Here is a 19,503-nt window from a genome sequence, read left to right as displayed (position 1 = left end):
ATTATGCTCTTACTGTAGGACTGTAGGCCACTCTCGACCAGTCACGTTGTACAGTGCCTGAGTGGCACAATGGTCTAAGACACTGCATAGCAGTGCATGCTGTGTTGCTACAGATGCTTGTTCAGTACATGTGTGAGACTGGGAGACCCATGAGATGACTGTAGGTTTTTGGTTTCTCTCCCTCTAAAAACAGAAATAAATGATTCTAAATAACAAACTGGCTTTATTTACAAATTCTTAACAATGCCTCATGCCATGTTCAAGAATGGCTTTTTTTCTCACTCATTTTACGTTATTTGAAAACTAAATCATCTCTAAAATATATATTTTTTTAAACAAAGTGATTTATTATTATTAATTTAGAATTATATTAAAAGCTTGTTGGATATTCTCACAGATATATTATTAACCCTGATATTATCAGGGCAATATATAATGGTCATGGCTTCTGAATGGTGCACAATGGGATTGCCTTGCAGTTCTCCAGCTGTATCCACTGAAAGCACGTGAGGTTCAAGGCACTAGGGGAGGGGGCACAGAATGGGCCACAGAGCCACGCACAGAAGACCTACCGAGCCCATGGTGAAGGAAGGGGGAGGGGGGATGGACCCTCCAACTATTTCAGCACCGTTTTGCGCTGCTCTGAGACAAGCATGGGGACTTGTCTTGATAAATCAATGAGATTTTTATTTTCACTGAATCTCTTGATAAATCAATGAGATTTTTATTTTCACTGAATCTCCGTTTGGGTATTGGTTAGACTAGAATTAGAAAATTGGGGTGTAGAAATGTTATGTTCTTAGTGTAACCTTTATTTAGCTAGGCAAGTCACTTAGAACAAATTCTTATTTACAAGGACAGCCTTCTTCTTCCTCCCCATCACGAAATTGAACCCCCGGTCTCCCTCTTGCCCGCACAACAGAAGGATTCTTTAGCTAAATAGCCCAGTACTGAACTCCCGACCGTCACATTGTACAGCGCTATATTTTCCGTTCCATCCTTTTCTTGGAATAGAAACCATAATATTAATCAAATGAATTAAGCAAAATTTCATAATCAGTCCCAGACAGCAGATTTTTAAGCAGATTTAAGTCAGATCTGTAACTTGGCGACTCGTCTTCTTGGTAAGCAACTCCAGTGTGAATTTTGCCTTTTGTTGTAGGTTATTATCCTGCTGAACGGTTAATTCCTCTCCTAGTGTCTGGTGTAAAGCAGACTGAAGCAGGTTTTCCTCTAGGATTTTGCCTGTGCGTAGCTGCATTCTGTTTCTTTTTATCCTGAAAAACTCTTTGCCGATATCAAGAATGCCCATACCATAATGCTTGAAGATAAGGTGGCAGTTACTCAGTAATGTGTTTTTAGATTTGCCCGAAACATATGGCTTTGCATTTTGGCCAAAAGGTTGATTCCTTTGATGTTTTTTTGCAGTATTACTTTAGTGCCATGTTTCATACAAGATGCAACTTTTGGTATATTTGTATTCTGTATATTTGTATTCTTTTCACTCTGTCATTTAATTAATTATTTTGAAGTCACTACAATGTTGTTGATCTATCCTCAGTTTTCTCCCAACACAGCCGTTAATCTCTTTTAAAATCACCAATGGCCTCACGGAAACATTCCTGAGTGTTTTAAATACTGTCTTGCAGCTCAGTTCACAAGGATGACTGCATCTTTGATGCATAATCCACAGCATAATAATTAACTTGCCCATGTTAAATAATAATCACTGTCCTTCTTTGAGGCTTTCGAAAAGCTCACTGGTCTTTATAGTTGAATTCAATACAACACTGATGTACCTTAGAAATCAGGGACATAGAAGAGGGTTAGTCGTTCAAAAATCATGTCTACCCCTATTATTTCAGACAGAGTGAGTCCATGTAATTTATGTGATTTATTAAGCCACATTTTTACTACTCAACTAATTTAGGCTTGCCTGAGCAAAGGGGCTGAATACTTCTAAGGACTATAATAGTTATCACATTTTTTATTTTTTTTTTACAACTAAGTATTTTGAGCAGATTGTTGACAAAAAAAGTAGGATTAAATACATTTAAATCCTGCTTTGTAACACAATTAAATGTGAAGAAATCCTAGTGGTATGAATGCTTATGCAAGGCACTGTATTTCATTGGCCCCTCTCAAAAATCATTTTAGAGTGAATGTGTTTTGTGTTTGGTTCTCATATGGTTAATGTATTGTTGTTTGTACAGGGGCAGTATGGTTCTCCTGGGATAAAGGGTGAATTTGGAATGCCCGGAAGACCTGTAAGTACTCGAGCTGTATTTAGAACTTTACAATTACAGTAGGTGCTCAGTAGCGTGACATAAAAAGGTAACATTTGTCTTTTAGGGGCCAAAATGCTGTGTAGGTCGAGTGCATTCTAGTTTCTTTGGTATCGATGGTGTAATTTCTTGAAAGTGGTACAAATGTTTCCTTGACTTGAACAGGGGTAGAATGATTGAATGTTGTTACATAACATCTATTGCCAGTTTGTGTGTAATTATGCACAAGTTAGGAAAGTATCAATATGGAATGCTGCTACTACTACTACTAGTAGTAGTAGTAGTAGTAGTATTTATCTCTAGTGAATGCTACTTGCGTAAGGCCTTCATAGTATCTAACTATCTATGTCTGTTTCCTACAGGGTCGTCCTGGTGTGAACGGATACAAGGGTGAAAAAGGAGAGCCATCCACAGGAGCTGGATTTAGCTACCCAGTAAGTGTGACACGTGCTTATAATAATGTACTGTGCCTGTTTGCGATACAATGGAAGTGCACTGTCTTTTATATGCGATTCAACTGAAAGTAACTTAATGTCTTCTGTTTTCAGGGTGTCCCAGGCCCACCCGGGCCGCCGGGACCACCCGGACCAGCTGTGCCCGTTGACCGCTTCAATGTGAGTTTATCAGAATCCTTATACCCAAAACCAGGGTTGTGTTTATTCATCACCAAATGGAATAACACAGACTGAAAGAGGGAGGGTCAATATTGACTTGTCCAATATTGGAAACAGGATATCATGTTTGTGGGCAAAATACTGGAAAATGTTTAAATGTGCCATTTCCTATTTATTGCAGGGTTATGACGCCTCAAGGAATTATCCAGGTATGCTGACAATGATTTGTTGTTTTTACATCAAACGTTATACCTAGCGATGAAACCTCTCGAAGACGGAGGATTAAATATTGGCGCATAGGCAGAAAGTATTCAGACCCCTTGACTTTTTCCTCATTTTGTTACATTACAGCCTTATTCTAAAATTGATTAAATATTATTTCCCCTCGTCAATCAACGCACAATACCCGTAATGACAAAGCTCAAACAGGTTTTTAGACATTTATGCAAATATAAACTGAAATATCACATTTACATAAGTATTCAGACCCTTTACTCAGTACTTTGTAGAAGCACCTTTGGCAGCTATTGCAGCCTTAACTTCTCTGCAGATCCTCTCAAGCTCTGTCAGGTTGGATTGGAAGCGTCGCTGAACAGCTATTTTCAGATCTCTCCAGAGATGCTCGATCGGGTTTAAGTCCAGGCTCTGGCTGGGCCACTCAAGGACATTTAGAGACTTGCCCCCGAAGCCACTTGTGTGTTGTCTTAGCTGTGTGCTTAGGGTCGTTGTCCTGTTGTAAGGTGGACCTTTGCCCCTAGTCTGAGGTCCTGAACGCTCTGGAGCAGGATTTGATCAAGGATCTCTCTGTACTTTGCTCTGTTCAGCTTTCCCTCGATCCTGTCTCCCAGTCCATGTCGCTGAAAAACATCCCCACAGCATGATGCTGCCACCACCATGCATCACCGTAGGGATGGTGCCAGGTTTCCTGCAGATGTGACTCTTGGCATTCAGGCCAAATAGTTCAATCTTGGTTTCACCAGAACAGAGAATGTTTTTTCTCATGGTCTTAAAGTCCTTTAGGTGCCTTTTGGCAAACTCCAAGTGGGCTGTCATGTGCCTTTTACAGAGGAGTGGCTACCGTCTGGCCACTGTACCATAAAGGCCTGATTGTTGGAGTAATATAATAATATAATAATATATGCCATTTAGCAGACGCTTTTATCCAAAGCGACTTACAGTCATGTGTGCATACATTCTACGTATGGGTGGTCCCGGGAATCGAACCCACTACCCTGGCGTTACAAGCGCCATGCTCTACCAACTGAGCTACAGAAGGACCATGCTGCAGAGATGGTTGTCCTTCTGGAAGGTTCTCCCATCTCCACAGAGGAACTCTGGAACTCTTTCAGAGTGACCATCGGGTTCTTGGTCACCTCCCTGTGACCGAGGCCCTTTTCCCCTGATTGCTCAGTTTGGCCGGGTGGTCAGCTCTAGGAAAGAGTCTTGGTGGTTCCAAACTTCTTCCATTTAGAAATTATGGAGGCCACTGTTACATAAAGAGAGACACAAGAACACAGCATGGCATCAACACATGAAAACACAACATGGTAGCAGCACAAAGGGCAAGAAGGTAGAGGCAACAATACATCACGCGACACAACCGCAACTGTCAGTAAGAGTGTACATGATTGAGTCTTTGAATGAAGAGTTTTTTTTGCAGCTCGTTCCAGTCGTTAGCTGCAGCGAACTGAAAAGAGGAGCGACCCAGGGATCAAATCAAATGTTATTGGTCACATACACATGGTCAGCAGATGTTATTGCGAGTGCAATGAAATGCTTCAGCTTCTAGTTCCCGACAATGCAGCAATATCTGACAATTCCACAATGAATACCTAATACACACAAATCTAAGTAAAGGAATGAGAATATATAAATATATGGATGAGCAATGTCAGAGCGGCATAGGCTAAGATGCAATAGATAATATAGAATGCAGTATATTCATATGAGATGAGTAATGCAAGATATGTAAACATTATTAAAGTGGCATTATTAAAGTGACAAGTGTTACATTTATTAACGTGGCTAATTATTTAAATTACGTAGGCAGCAGCCTCCCTGTGTTAGTGATGGCTGTTTAGCAGTCTGATGGCCTTGAGATTGAAAAATAGCTTCTGTCTCTCGTTCCCAGCTTTGATGCACCTGTACTGTCCTCGCCTTCTGGATGGGAGCAGGGTGAACAGGCAGTGGCTTGGTTGGTTCTTGTCCTTGATTATCTTTTTGGCCTTCCTGTGACGTCAGGTGCTGTAGGTGTCCTGGAAGGCAGATAGTTTTCCCCCGGTTATGCAGATCGTACCACCCTCTGGAGAGCCCTGCAGTTGTGGGCGATGCAGTTGCCGTACCAGGCATTGATACATTACGACAGGATGCTGTCAATTGTGCATCTGTAAAAGTTTGAGGGTTTTAGGTGACAAGCCAAATTTCTTCAGCCTCCTGAGATTGAAGAGGTGCTGTTTCACCTTCTTCACCACACTGTCTGTGTGGGTGGACCATTCCAGTTTGTCAGTGATATGTACGCCGAGGAACTTAAAACGTTCCACTTTCTCCACTGTTGTCCCAGTGGACAGAGGGTTGCTCTCTCTTCTGTTTCCTGAAATCTACGATCATCTCCTTTGTTTTGTTGACGTTGAGTGAGAGGTTATTTTCCTGACCCCGCACTCCGAGAGCCCTCACCTCCTCCCTGTAGGCTGCCTCGTCATTGTTGATAATAAAGCCTACTACTGTAGTGTCGTCTGCTAACTTGATGATTGAGTTGGAGGCCATGCAGTCATGGGTGAACGGGGAGTACAGGAGGGGGCTGAGCATGCACCCTTGAGTGGCCTCAGTGTTGAGAATCAGTGAAGTGGAGATGTCGTTTCCTACCTTCACCACCTAAGGGCGGCCTATCGGGAAGTCCAGGACCCAGTTGCACATGGCGGGGTTGAGACCCAGGGCCTCAAGCTGAATGATGAGCTTGGAGGGTACTATGGTGTTGAATGCTGAGCTGTAGTCAATGAACAGCATTCTTACATAGGTAATCCTCTTGTCCAGATGGGATAGGGCAGTGTGCAGTGTGATTGCAATTGCATCGTCTGTGGACCTATTGGTGCTGTAAGCAAATTGAAATGGGACTACGGTGACCGGTAAGGTGGAGGTGATATGATCCTTGACTTTTTTCCTGGTGTGTGCTTTGGGGACCGTTTCAAAAGAATGTGACTGGCAGAACTGGTGTTGTATGTGGAGGTGAGGGCTGCAGTAGGTATCTCAGATAGGGGGGAGTGAGGCCTAAGAGGGTTTTATAAATGAGCATCAACCAGTGGGTTTTGCAACGGGTATACAGAGATGACCTGTTTACAGAGGAGTATAGAGTGCAGTGATGTGTCCTATAAGGAGCATGGGTGGAAAATCTGATGTCCAAATGGTAAAGAACATCTAGCTGCTCGAAAGCACCCTTACCTGCTGATCGAAGAGTAGATTGAGAATTTAAAAAATGTAATCAGTTTTAGAATATGGCTGTAACGTAACAAAAAAAGGATGAGGTCTGAATACTTTCCGAATGCACTGTACCTTAGCAGTCAACAAAATGAAGTTAGACAGTTTTGATTATTTAAAGGAGACAAACCGTTCCCCATCTACCTTCAATTTGATTCAGCTATTGAAGAAAGAGGGATTCATGATCAATCTACTGTCAAGACATTAGGCTAAAGCTTTCATCAACAGCACCTCGATTTGAGAAATTAACTGAAACTGGAACAGCAAATACTGCAGTCAAGGTGTAATCCATTACAATAGTGATACAAATTATATTAATTTCCCATGGAAATGTTTCCATATTCATTTTCTACAATCTATATATACATTTTATTTTACATGTGCTCTGTTTGTTTGTAGTGACAAAAGGGGAGAAAGGTGATTTCGGAGCTCAAGGTCTCCCAGGAACGCCAGGTAGGACTTATGTCTCAATATAGCACACGATAATAACAACTACTTCATTTTGTCTTTAGGCACAATTCAGCCTGAATGCTTATCGTGATATGTTGTCATTTTGTTACAGGTGTGGCCTCTAACTTCGACATTTTTACATTCAAGGTATGAAAGTATTACAATTAATAGTACTACTGTTAGGATTGAAGATGGATAGAGAGGTTATTTGTGTCTCAATATATTCTGATACTCTGTTCCTATTCTTTTCCATGTACTATTCTGTACTTTTCCACAGTCTAGTTTAGAGCTGGGCAATATGGCCAGAATATCATATCACAGTATTTAAAACAAATTGGATGGTATGGCGATATTTGAATATGTTTTTGAATAATACAAGTTCAAAATTTGCTTTGAGTAGCACATGACCCTACGGTGGCAACACATACAGTTGAAGATTACATCGGAAGATTACATACTTAGGTTGGAGTCATTAAAACTAGTTTTTCAACCACTCCACAAATTTCTTGTTAACAAACTATAGTTTTGGCAAGTCGGTTAGGACATCTACTTTGTGCGCAACACAAGTAATTTTCCAACAATTCTTTACAGATTATTTCACTTATAATTCACTGTATCACAATTCCAGTGGGTCTGAAGTTTACATACGCTAAGTTGACTGTGACTTTAAACCGCTTGGGAAATTCCAGAAAATGATGTCATGGCTTGAGAAGCTTCTGATCGGCTAATTGACATAATTTGAGTCAATTGGAGGTGTACCTGTGCATGTACTTCAAGACCTACCTTCAAACTCAGTGCCTCTTTGCTTGACATCATGGGAAGAAAAGAAACTGTAGACCTCCACAAGTCTGGTTCATCCTTGGGAGCAATTTCCAAATGCCTGAAGGTACCACGCTCATCTGTACAAACAATAGTACGCAAGTATAAACACCACGGGATCACGCAGCTGTCATACCTCTCAGGAAGGAGACGCGTCTATTAGAGATGAACGTACTTTGGTGCAAAAAGTGCCTATCATTCCCAGAACAACAGCAAAGGGCCTTGTGAAGATGCTGGAGGAAACGGGTACAGAAGTACCTATATCCACAGTAAAACAAGTCCTATATCGACATAACCTGAAAGGCCGCTCAGCAAGGAAGAAGCCACTGCTCCAAATCCGCCATGAAAAAGCCAGACTACGGTTTGCAACTTCACATGGGGACAAAGATTGTACTTTTTGGAGAAATGTCCTCCGGTCTGATGAAACAAAAATAGAACTGCTTGGCCATAATGACCATCGTTTTGCTTGGTGGAAAAAGGGGGAGGCTTGCAAGCCGAAGATCACCATCCCAACCATGAAGCACGGGGATGGCAGCATCATGTTATGGGGGTGCTTTGCTGCAGGAGGGACTGGTGCACTTCACAAAATAGATGGCATCACGAGGCAGGAGAATTATGTGGTTATATTGAAGCAACATTTCAAGACATCAGTCAGGATGTTAAAGCTTGGTCACAAATGGTTCTTTCAAATGGACAATGACCCCAAGCATACTTCCAAAGTCGTGGCAAAATGGCTTAAGGACAACAAGTCAAGGTATTGGAGGGGCCATCACAAAGCCCTGACCTCAATCCTATAGAACATTTGTGGGCACTGAAAAAACTGAAAAAGCGTGCGCGAGCAAGGAGGCCTACAAACCTGACTCAGTTACACCATCTCTGTCAGGAGGAATGGGCCAAAATTCACCCAACTTATTGTTGGAAGCTTATAGAAGGTTACCTGAAACGTTTGACCCAAGTTAAACAATTTAAAGGCAATGACAACAAATACTAATTGACTATTTAAACTTCTGGCCCACCGGAAATGTGATGCAATAAATAAAATATGAAATAAATCATTCGCTCTACTAATATTCTTACATTTCACATTCTTAAAATAAAGTGATGATCCTAACCAACCTAAGACAGGGAATTTTTACTGGGATTAGAGTCAGGAATTGTGAAAACCCGAGTTTAAATGTGTTTAGCTAAGGTGTATGTAAATTTCCGACTTCAACTGTACATTCTAAGTGATTTCAATGGGTCTTTCTACAGTCAAAATGTTTATACTGTTCAATTCAACTTCAACCAAAAATAGACAGCATTTGCATCCATTTCTGCATTCCCTGCACTCATTTGAGATCATTTCCACATTGCCACGTAGGGCTGCACATTTTGGGCAAACAATCTAGTCCTTATTTTTAACCAAATGTTGCAGTTGTGATTTAGAGCAAAATGCTTCGGTGAACTGTTGGAATCATGGAAATATAATGTTTATGCTAATTCTATAGTTAGAATATAATAGTGGGCACTTTGAATACAATGTTGTTTGACATGACAATGAATGAAAATGCCAGGGAGGAGTTTTTGTGACAGGGTAGGACAGTGTTACTGTTTCCTAGGGGTCCCTATAATCTTTGGCTACATTGAATGTTTTCTCTTAGCTACTTCATGTAGCCAACATATTATTGCTTTGCTTCATTCCTATTTGATTTAGAAGATACTGTTTTACAAACAACATTCTGATTTAAGTCTATACCATCACTGGTTTTCTCTGGTATTACCGCTAATTACGTTTGCTCTGACTCAGTACATTTATTAACTAGCTAGTGATTAGCATTAGCGGCTAACAATTGGCAGCTAACAAGATTTAGGCTTAACTCGACAAGCTTAACTTGCTAAGAAAAGACAAACTAGCTGTTTGCAGATGTAAGAAACACAAACGAATAGTGTAATTATAGAACACTCGTGGATTTATATGAAGAAGCAATGTGAAAACAGCATTGTTGTGATTAACATTAAATCTTGCTTGTTTGTAGTTGACCAAATACTTATTTTCCACCATAATTTGCAAATCAATTCATATATATTGTTATCCAATCAAACATTTGTCTTGATTTCATTTATCTCTGTGCATTTTGCCTTTTTATTTCTCTCACCATGATTTGGCGCAAAGAGCCCTTCATTGCCAGTCCTGATTCTTAAATGCTATTACCCTGTATAATGCTATAATAGCTGTTTTTTCTTTGCAGAATGACCTGAAAGGAGAGCACGGCGATACAGGCGTGAAGGGGGAGAAAGGAGAGCCAAGTGGTGGCTATTATGACCCCCGTTTTGGAAGACAACAAGGCCCGCCAGGACCCCCTGGAAACCCAGGACTTATGGTAAGAACTTCAGAGGACATTGCATCATATATTAATCTGTTAGGAAGGTACTAGTCAACACACATCTCCTGGCATATGTTTGTCAAATGATAAAACGTTGATACTGTACGATTCAACAATCTAAATGTATATCATGCCTGTTTAAAGGAACTTGTCACAGTCTGAAATCAGTCATTAAGACTCCTAACGATATCTCTCAATTCTAGCTAACAACAATGGAAAGAGAGCCCAATGGGGTACAAAGTTTAACTTTTTATTTTCTCTTTCATTTTTCATCACAGGGTCCAAAGGGAGATTCCATCATGGGCCCCCCTGGTCCTCAGGGCCCACCAGGCTCCCCAGGGATTGGCTACGACGGTCGTCCAGGAAACCCAGGCCCACCAGGTCCTCCCGGGCCCACAGGGTCCCACTCACTACCAGGGGCCTACAGACCTACCCACCGTGAGTTTCCTAACCAGTGACAAACACAATGTCACAATACGTTATTCAATAGGGTATACACATAAAATACGTTGGCGGTGGAATGGAGTGAGATACAGCACTAGCCCGTTCATAGATGGTAATGTTAAACATAAGTTTATTCATGAATATGTCTAGTGGCAATGCTCTGGCGGTGCTCCGTCTAAACGTCAATTACATCTCTTTTACGGCACGTTTTTGGAAACATTTGGAACTTAACTTTCATATCAGCGAGAAATAATACACATTTTTAAAAAATGTTAAATTACTACACACCTTTATAGGGCTAGGTTTCCCACATGGACATATTGTATTTCCATGTTACAGCGCTTGTCTACGGAAGACAAATGGGAGACCGAGGCAACCACCTGTGCTAATGACCTATCTAGCGTGCTCCGAACACCTGTGTACGGAAGAAAGACACCGGAAAAGTTTGTTACTGAAAAATACTGTTAGCAGCATCTGTGTTAAAACTGGTGAAAACAGTGTACATACAATAAGTGTATATTTAGCATTGGTGACATAATTTTGATGTGAAATTAAAGGGCTTAATGTTTTGAGAATCGATTCCCGTTTAGATGGAATATTTGGCTGCCGGAGCCAGCGTCACACTGAACATAACATATGGTTATTGGACGTTTAACATTAACGAATAGCGATAGGCTTGCCTCCACTCCTTAACCTAATCTTGGGATAGTACACAACGTGCTTGACACTCGGTAAGAATCAGCTATATTATATCGTCGTCATCCAATTTTTTTCTTCATCACAGCCATTAGTATTCCTGGCCCCCCCGGACCTGCTGGACCACCTGGAATACCTGGTCACACCTCAGGGGTAAGTGGTCATCTCAGGGTTCGACATATTCGAACTGGTTTAACCATTCTGTTAGATGGCTACCATGCCGAAACCACAGATTACTGTTTTCAGTTAAGTGGATTCAGTGGAGTGATTGCAAGGGACTTCGGAAAAAAGCAGATGCAAAGATTGTGAAGGTGTATTTTACATTTGTTTTCTTTTTGTGGTTGAAAGTCAACATAACTACTAAGATTCACTGATTGTTTTTCTGATTGATGCCTGCAATCTTGTATATGTACTATAATATGTATTGGTCTCCCCAGGTGACAGTTTTGAGGTCATACGACACCATGATTGCTACTGCAAGGCGCCAGTCGGAGGGCACGCTCATCTACATTGTCGACAAAACAGATCTCTACATCCGAGTCCGCAATGGATTCAGACAAATCATGGTGAAGTCATTAATTTTTCTTTCATGTGAGACGTGTTAGTAAGGTAGGAGCTGGAGATGTGCACTTAACCAACTTTGAGTGTACATTAAAAGACCATAAACGTGAAAAAATGAACTATGCAAAAAAAATGTATGCACTTTTTTCATATTCTTATTATATTCCAGCTCAGTGACTACAGTCCCTTCTACAGAGATCTGGTAAGTTGTATGAAAATGAGTAAATTAAACAAAGTCAATGTATGAACTTATTTAATAAATAGCTATTTGAGGAAACAGAGTCATAAAATCAAGGATGACTTGTCATCTCGAATGACCTGTGCTTAGAGTGTCCGCCCTGAGATTCGAAGGTTGGGGGTTTGAACTCTGGTCGAGTCATACCAAACACTCACAAAATGGTACATGATGCCTCTCAGCTTGGCACTCAGCATTAAGGAGATGGATTGGGGGTGAGGCCCTGCGATAGGCTAGTCTCTTGTCCAGGGGGTGTACTTGCACATAAAGCTGCCTCATGCTACAGAATCAGGAGAAAGGCTCCTGCCTTATGGGCCATTTTGGCTCAGAAAAAGCTTACTTGTCCAAGGCTTGCTTATTTTACTTAATCACTGTTGCTCTTAATCTCCAGGACAACGAAGTAGCGGCAGTCCAGCCTCCCCCTGTCGTCAATTACCCCCAATCCCAGGACCACTCGGCCAACAATGGAGCTGAACAATTCTCCCAAGGCGGCGCTGCCACCCACCCCATCGTGCCTCCTCCTCGCCAGCCTATTGAGATACCCAGGCCCGCCCAACCCAACAATCGCGACCCCAGAGACCCCCCTCAGTATGATCACAGATACCCCTCTCAGACTGACCCTAGGTACCCCCCTCAGACAGATGGCCGCTACAGCCCTGTGCAGCCTGAGAACAGGTATCCCACCCAGCCAGAAAGACGATATCACATCACCCCCCAGAGACAACCTGTTCCCCCTCCAGTTCCCCAGCCTGCCGGTCACGTCCACACATCAGGGCCAGGAGTGAGTATCTTATCATCATTTAATGTGCCTTCAGAGAAAGCATGTATCTAACAAATGGTCTCATCTAAATTGTGTGTGTAGACCTAAGCCAAGCTGTTTTTATAACTCAAATCTGGGGGGGGGGTTCTTCTCAGCTCCACCTGATCGCCCTGAACGCTCCCCAAGTGGGCAACATTCGGGGCATTCGAGGGGCAGACTTCCTGTGTTTCCAGCAAGCTCGTGCAGTGGGCCTGAAGGGCACCTTCAGGGCTTTCTTGTCCTCCAAGCTCCAGGACCTCTACAGCATCGTTCGCAAGTCCGACAGAGACAGCCTCCCCATCTTAAACCTCAAGGTGTGTAAACGTATACTAAAGAAAGCATGAGTCTAGACTTTGGGATCCTACTTCTGACACCAAATTGAAATTGACTTTATTGAAGTAATCTATTCATGACCATTTCAGGAAATTCTAGAGATTATTTCAATAAAACACTGTTAAGAATCAGTCATGCGATGCTACCATGGGTTTTCATTTTATCCTTGAGTCTCATGGCCGTGGCTTGCGATATAAAGCAGGCAGACAGGCATTGAGGCATTCTGTCACTGTTCGATTGGACATTAGAGTGGGTCAAATAAGTGACCTAGGCAACTTTGAGCGTTGTATGATCGTCAGTACCAGGCTCACCAGTTCCAGAATCTCAAACAGCCGACCTCCTGGGCTTTTAACGCATGGTGCGACAAACAAACAAAAAAACATCCAGTCAGTGGCAGTCCTCTGGGCGAAAACAGCTTGTTGATGAGAGAGAGATCAAAGAATAGCAAGAATTGTGCAAGCTAACAAGCAGGCCACAAACAGGCAAATAACGGCACAGGTCAACAATGGTGTGCAGAACGACATCTTGGAATGCACAAGTCACCGTTTCTTGTCATGGATGGGCTATCGCAGCAGACTACCACACCGGGTTCCACTCCTATCAGCTAAAACAAGAAGTGTCTACAGTGGGCACCCTATCACCAACACTGGACAATTGAGAAGTGAAAATACATTGCCTGGTCCGACGAATCCCAGTTCCTATTGCTTCATTCTGGTGGCTGAGTCAGGATTTGGCGTAAGCAGCATGAGTCCACGGCCCCAACCTGTGAGGTGCCAATGGTACAGGCTGGTGGCGTAATGGTGTGGGGAATGTTTTCCTGGCACAAATTAGGTCCCTTGATACCAATTGAGCAACGTTTGAATGACACACCTTATAGAATCCATGCCCCTAAGAATTCAGGCTATTCTGGAGGCAAAGAGTGGTCCGACTTGGTACTAGATGGGTGTACCTAATAAACTCGCCACTGAGTGTATATTTTCTCTCCCTCTAGGACCATGTGCTATTTAATAGCTGGGAGTCATTGTTCAGTAAGACTGAGGGGAGGATCGAGGAAAATGCACCAATCTACTCCTTTGACGGCAGAGATATCCTCAAGGACAGTGCATGGTGAGTGTTGGTATCTCAGACACGGAACAACAAAATAGAAATTGTGTTTACAATGTGCATCTGATGTATCAAAATCCTAGTTGCTGGTTAGCTAAGGTGAGTTGGTCAACTTAGTTACGTCATTGTCAAACTATTCTCAGTGAGTTAGAAAATTATGAAGAAGAAAATGGGACAAGCTTAAGTGTTTGCCAATGTTATAGTTTAAAGAGTTAAGGTGGCTACGTCGATACTGTAGCTAGCTACGGACGTTTTTGACTTACGTTTTTTTCTAAGCTAACATTGACAGCTCTGTGTATGCAAGCTAAAATACAAATAACTCGCTAGCTACTTAGCTAACAACATCTGTTTAGATGATACCAATTTTTAGCAACATACCAGCTCGATTGCAATAGCCACAACTTGCAGCTCAATAAGGTTGTCAGAGCAAAGATTGCTAGCAATACCGGTCCATATCTCCCCCAAGCCTCAAGCCTAAATTGTATCTCAAAAAAAGTGTATATAAACTCAGCAAAAAAGAAACATCCCCTCACTGTCAACTGTGTTTATTTTCAGCAAACTTAACATGTGTAAATATTTGTATGAACACAACAAGATTCAACAACTGAGACATAAACAGAGCAAGTTCCACAGACATGTGACTAACAGAAATGGAATGTGTCCATGAACAAAGGGGGGGGGGGTCAAAATCAAAAGTAACAGTCAGTATCTGGTGTGGCCATCAGCTGCATTAAGTACTGCAGTGCATCTCCGCCTCATGGACTGGACCAGATTTGCCAGTTCTTGCTGTGAGATGTTACCTCACTCTTCCACCAAGGCACCTGCAAGTTCCCAGACATTTCTGGGAGGAATGGCCCTCACCATCCGATCCGGGCTCTTCGCTGGCCATGGCAGAACACTGACATTCCTGTCTTGCAGGAAATCACGCACAGAACAAGCAGTATGGCTGGTGGCATTGTCATGCTGAAGGGTCATGTCAGTATGAGCCTGCAAGAAGGGTACCACATGAGGGAGGAGGATGTTTTCCCTGTAACGCACAGCTTTGAGATTGCCTGCAATGACAACAAGCTCAGTCTGATGATGCTGTGACACACCTCCACAGACCATGTTGGACCCTCCACCTCCAAATTGATCCTGCTCCAGAGTACAGGCCTCGGTGTAACGCTCATTCATTCGACGACAAACGCGAATCCGACCGTTACCCCTGGTGAGACAAAACCGCGACTCGACCAGTCCTGTCTGGTCCAGCGACAGTACGTTTGTGCCTATAGGCGACGTTGTTGCCTGTGATGTCTGGTGAGGACCTGCCTTACAACAGGCCTCAGTTCAGCCTCTCTCAGCCTTTTGCGGACAGCCTGAGCACTGATGGAGGGATTGTGCGTTCCTGGTGTAACTCGGGAAGTTGTTGTTGCCATCCCGTACTTGTCCCGCAGGTGTGATGTTCGGATGTACCAATCCTGTGCAGGTATTGTTACACGTGGTCTGCCTCTGCGAGGATGATCAGCTGCCCGCCCTGTCTCCCTGTAGTGCCGTCTTAGGCGTCTCACAGTATGGACATTGCAATTTATTGCCCTGGCCACATCTGCAGTCCTCATGCTTCCTTTCAGCATGCCTATGGCACGTTTACACATGAGCAGGAACCCCCGGCATCTTTCTTTTGGTGTTTTTCAGAGACAGTAGAAAGGCCTCTTTTAGTGTCCTAAGTTTTCATAACTGTGACCTTAATTGACCTTAATTGCCTTAACGACTGTTCCACAGGTGCATGTTCATTAATTGTTTATGGTTCATTGAACAAGCATGGGAAACAGTGTTTAAACCCTTTACAATGAAGATCTGTGAAGTTACTTTGATTTTTACGAATTATCTTTATCTGAAAAAGGGACAATTCTGTTTTTGCGTTTCTGCGTTTCTGTTTTTGCTGAGTTTATTATCACACTACTGTTTTCAAAATGGCAGTCTAATAGTGCAGTATATTTCTTTTTATGGCAAATAGTTACTTTCTTATTATTATAATGAATGTCCTCATAAACAAAATTGCTTGGTTATAAATGGTGGTAGTCTTTGTATGTATGATATGCCAGGCCAACAGTGAAGGCACTTTATTACAATTTTACTGTGAACTGGAATAGATTTCTCAAAATGTATCTAATAAAGGGATGTACCTAAGGTGATTAAAACATTTTCCAAATTGTTTCCCTTCAGGCCAGAGAAAATGGTCTGGCACGGCTCTAGCATCGAGGGTCACCGCCAGACAGATAACTACTGCGAGACATGGAGGGCAGGAGACCGTGCAGTGACTGGCCTAGCGTCTTCACTGCAGACCGGCCAGCTCCTACAACAGTTGCCCAGTAGCTGCTCTAGCTCCTACATAGTGCTGTGTATCGAGAACAGCTATCTCTCTCATTCCAAAAAATAAGAAAAAACCTGTCCCTGTTTCTTTGGTCCTAGTAAACGCAATACAATTATCCAAATAGGCTCCTTCCTCCCTCCCGCGCCTCCAAAACATGACGTCCTACAAACTAGTTCTGCAGCTCTTGCCTGGCAGAGAAGCTCGCCATTGTCTTCTTCATCCCTTCCATAATGCCAAAGAGACGGGTCGAACATAGAGGTGTTTACCCTTTTCTCGGGGCATTGGCACATATTTTCCAAGGGGTTGAACAAGAGAAGAGAAGCTAACTGCGGCAGCATTTTTTTATTGTATCCATTAAAAAATATATATTGTATATGATATCTGTGCTTTATTTTTATTTCTGTTTTTATCAATGTTACTTTTTAAACTGTCTTCAAATTTGGTGTATTCAATTAGCTATACATTTTCTATGTACCGTTTTCCACATTTTTGTTTTATTTTCATTTCATTTAAGGCTTGTGGTTTACTAAGGGGGCAACCTTTTCAATAATATTTTAAAATTAAAGAAGAGAATAGTTATTTATTTTGAAATGAAGTTATGTGAGAGCATACGATATGATTTGGAAAAGTAACAACAAATGTAAAATGCCCTAACCCATATTGTAGTCAGCAGTCACAATATTTCATACATTTACACAGGCGAGGGCGAGTTTCATAACCTAATATGGAAAACTGTAAGTTGCAAGTATGAGTGTGTGGTTTTAGAAATGCATGTCAAAAGAGATTCTGATAAGAAATTCTGAGTTGATATCTGCTCCCAAGATAATTGTTTTATAAAAATAAGTAAATAGCCTCCCGCAGTGCTAGCTGTGCCACCAGAGATTCTGGGTTCTGTCGCAGCCGGCTGCGACCGGGAGGCCCATGGGGCGGCGCACAGTTGGCCCAGTGTCGTCCGGGTTAGGGAGGGTTTGGCCGGCAGGGATATCCTTGTCTCATCGCGCACTAGCGGCTCCTGTGGCGGGCCGGGCGCAGTGCACGCTGACCAGGTCGGTAGGTGTACGGTGTTTCCTCCGACACATTGGTGCGACTGGCTTCAGGGTTGGATGTGGATTGTGTCAAGAAAGTGTGGCTTGGTTGGGTTGTGTTTCGGAGGAAGCATGGCTCTCGACCTTCGCCTCTCCCGAGTACGTACGGGAGTTGCAGCGATGAGACAAGACTGTAACTACTACCAATTGGATACCACGAAATTGGGGAGAAAAAATAAATAAGTCAATAAAACTCAGATAAGATATGATGGATCTTAGAAAGAATATTGCTATAATGTTATGTACCAGGTCACAAATATGTTAAATGTGATTATAAATATGATTTCTTTAAATTCCATATTGAACTTTTCTGTTTACTTGACATTTCACTTTTGGTGAAGATAACTTATATATGTCCTCGTCAAAATGTGTCACGTTTATATCTAAGACATAAGTTATAATGTCTGTAAAACAGAGGCTGAGACAAATTTGATGGAAGGTGTTAATGAAAAAAGAAAATCCAGTTCATAATAACCTAACATTGGGGTTTGAAAATGTTTTGAGTTAAATTGTGCGCTTTTTTTCTATTGAGGTGACTGCTGACTGTGATGGTTAAGGGAACCCAGATGCATTTTATTAAGACACTTTGTATTAGCCTCTTGTTGTTGAATTTCTGAGACTTTTATTTTGGCTATAGTGTTACTGTGGTCTTGACTGAACCAGTGTTTTTGTAACAAGTATGTGCTGTATCATTTCTCAGAGGCACTGAATAAATGTTATTTTTTTTCCCCACCTACACATGGACATGCTGCTGCCATCATGTGGATAGAAATACAGCAGCTTCTTTTCTTATCCATGTTTGGTCAACTAGGCAAAATGTTAAAGGTCATCAAGGGACACAACTAATGATCCCTAACATGAATTGAGATTTTAGATGGATTAATTCAATCTAATGGATTGAAGATTCCTCTGCTAATTCCTCATATAAAGGGATATCATATCATATCAGGCAAGTTTTTCAAAAGTCATGTTAGTTCATTTACAGTGAATATCAGTGGTTTGTAATTTTTCAGTGTTCATATTTGGAATAAACTACAGTTTCTTCAAGAAAGTATTCACATCCCTTCAGTTTTGTCAGTGGCCTACACGCAATACCCTATAATGTCAAAGTGGAATTATGTTCTTAGTCATTTTTACAAATTGATTAAAAATGAACCTGAAATGTCTTGAGTCAATAAGTATTCAACCCCTTTGTTATGGCAACCCTAAATTAGTTCAGGAGTAAACATTTGCTTAACAAGACACATGAGTTGCAGGGACTCACTCTGTGTGCAATCATAGTGTTTAACGTTCATTTTTTATGACTACCTCATCTCTGTGCCCCACACATACAATTATCTGTAAGTTCCCTCAGTCGAGCAGTGAATTTCAAACACAGATTCAACCACAAAGTTGCCCAATGCCTTGCAAGAAAGGGCACCGATTTGTAGAAGTGTAAAAAATAAAAAGAGCATTCACTGAATATGCCTTTGAGCATATTTTTAGTTATTACATTGAACAAAAAAATATAAACGTAATATTCAACAATTTCTAAGATTTTAGAGTTACAGTTCATGAGGAAATCAGTCAATAGAAACAAATTCATTAAGGCCTTATCTATAGATTCCACATGACTAGGCAGGGTGTGCAGCCATGGGTGGGCTTGCGAATGAGAATCAGAATGAGTTTCTCCACAAAAGGGCTTTATTACAGACAGAAATACAGCTGTCTAGGTGGCTGGTCTCAGACGATCCTGCAGGTGAAGAAGCTGGATGTGGAGGTCCTGGAGTGGCATGGTTACACGTGATCTGCGCTTGTGAGGCTGGTTGGACGTACTGCCAAATTCTCTAAAATGACGTTTGAGGCAACTTATGGTAGAGAAATTAACATTCTGTTCTCTGGTGGACATTCCTGC

The 19,503-nt window shown here is 41.9% G+C and overlaps 1 protein-coding gene across 2 annotated transcripts in view; it reads left to right on the top strand.

The window, feature by feature from the left end:
- Positions 1-18,663, top strand: part of LOC118367197 (collagen alpha-1(XVIII) chain-like) — a 175,966-nt gene extending 157,303 nt beyond the window's left edge. For both annotated transcript variants that reach the window (XM_052493944.1, XM_052493943.1), the window contains 15 exons: positions 2,214-2,267; positions 2,648-2,719; positions 2,834-2,899; positions 3,081-3,108; positions 6,770-6,823; positions 6,933-6,967; positions 9,868-9,999; positions 10,281-10,440; positions 11,231-11,295; positions 11,580-11,708; positions 11,873-11,905; positions 12,330-12,719; positions 12,854-13,051; positions 14,062-14,177; positions 16,377-18,663. In XM_052493944.1, coding sequence (XP_052349904.1) covers positions 2,214-2,267; positions 2,648-2,719; positions 2,834-2,899; positions 3,081-3,108; positions 6,770-6,823; positions 6,933-6,967; positions 9,868-9,999; positions 10,281-10,440; positions 11,231-11,295; positions 11,580-11,708; positions 11,873-11,905; positions 12,330-12,719; positions 12,854-13,051; positions 14,062-14,177; positions 16,377-16,590 — 1,746 coding nt within the window. In that variant the 3' untranslated portion in view covers positions 16,591-18,663. The remainder of the gene's footprint in view (positions 1-2,213; positions 2,268-2,647; positions 2,720-2,833; positions 2,900-3,080; positions 3,109-6,769; positions 6,824-6,932; positions 6,968-9,867; positions 10,000-10,280; positions 10,441-11,230; positions 11,296-11,579; positions 11,709-11,872; positions 11,906-12,329; positions 12,720-12,853; positions 13,052-14,061; positions 14,178-16,376) is intronic.
- The last annotated feature ends 840 nt before the right edge of the window (positions 18,664-19,503 follow it).

This window comes from Oncorhynchus keta, chromosome 34, assembly GCF_023373465.1.
Source record: "Oncorhynchus keta strain PuntledgeMale-10-30-2019 chromosome 34, Oket_V2, whole genome shotgun sequence".
Lineage (NCBI taxonomy): Eukaryota > Metazoa > Chordata > Actinopteri > Salmoniformes > Salmonidae > Oncorhynchus > Oncorhynchus keta.
Note: the sequence above shows the minus strand (reverse complement) of the source record. Positions and strands in the feature narration are given on the sequence as shown.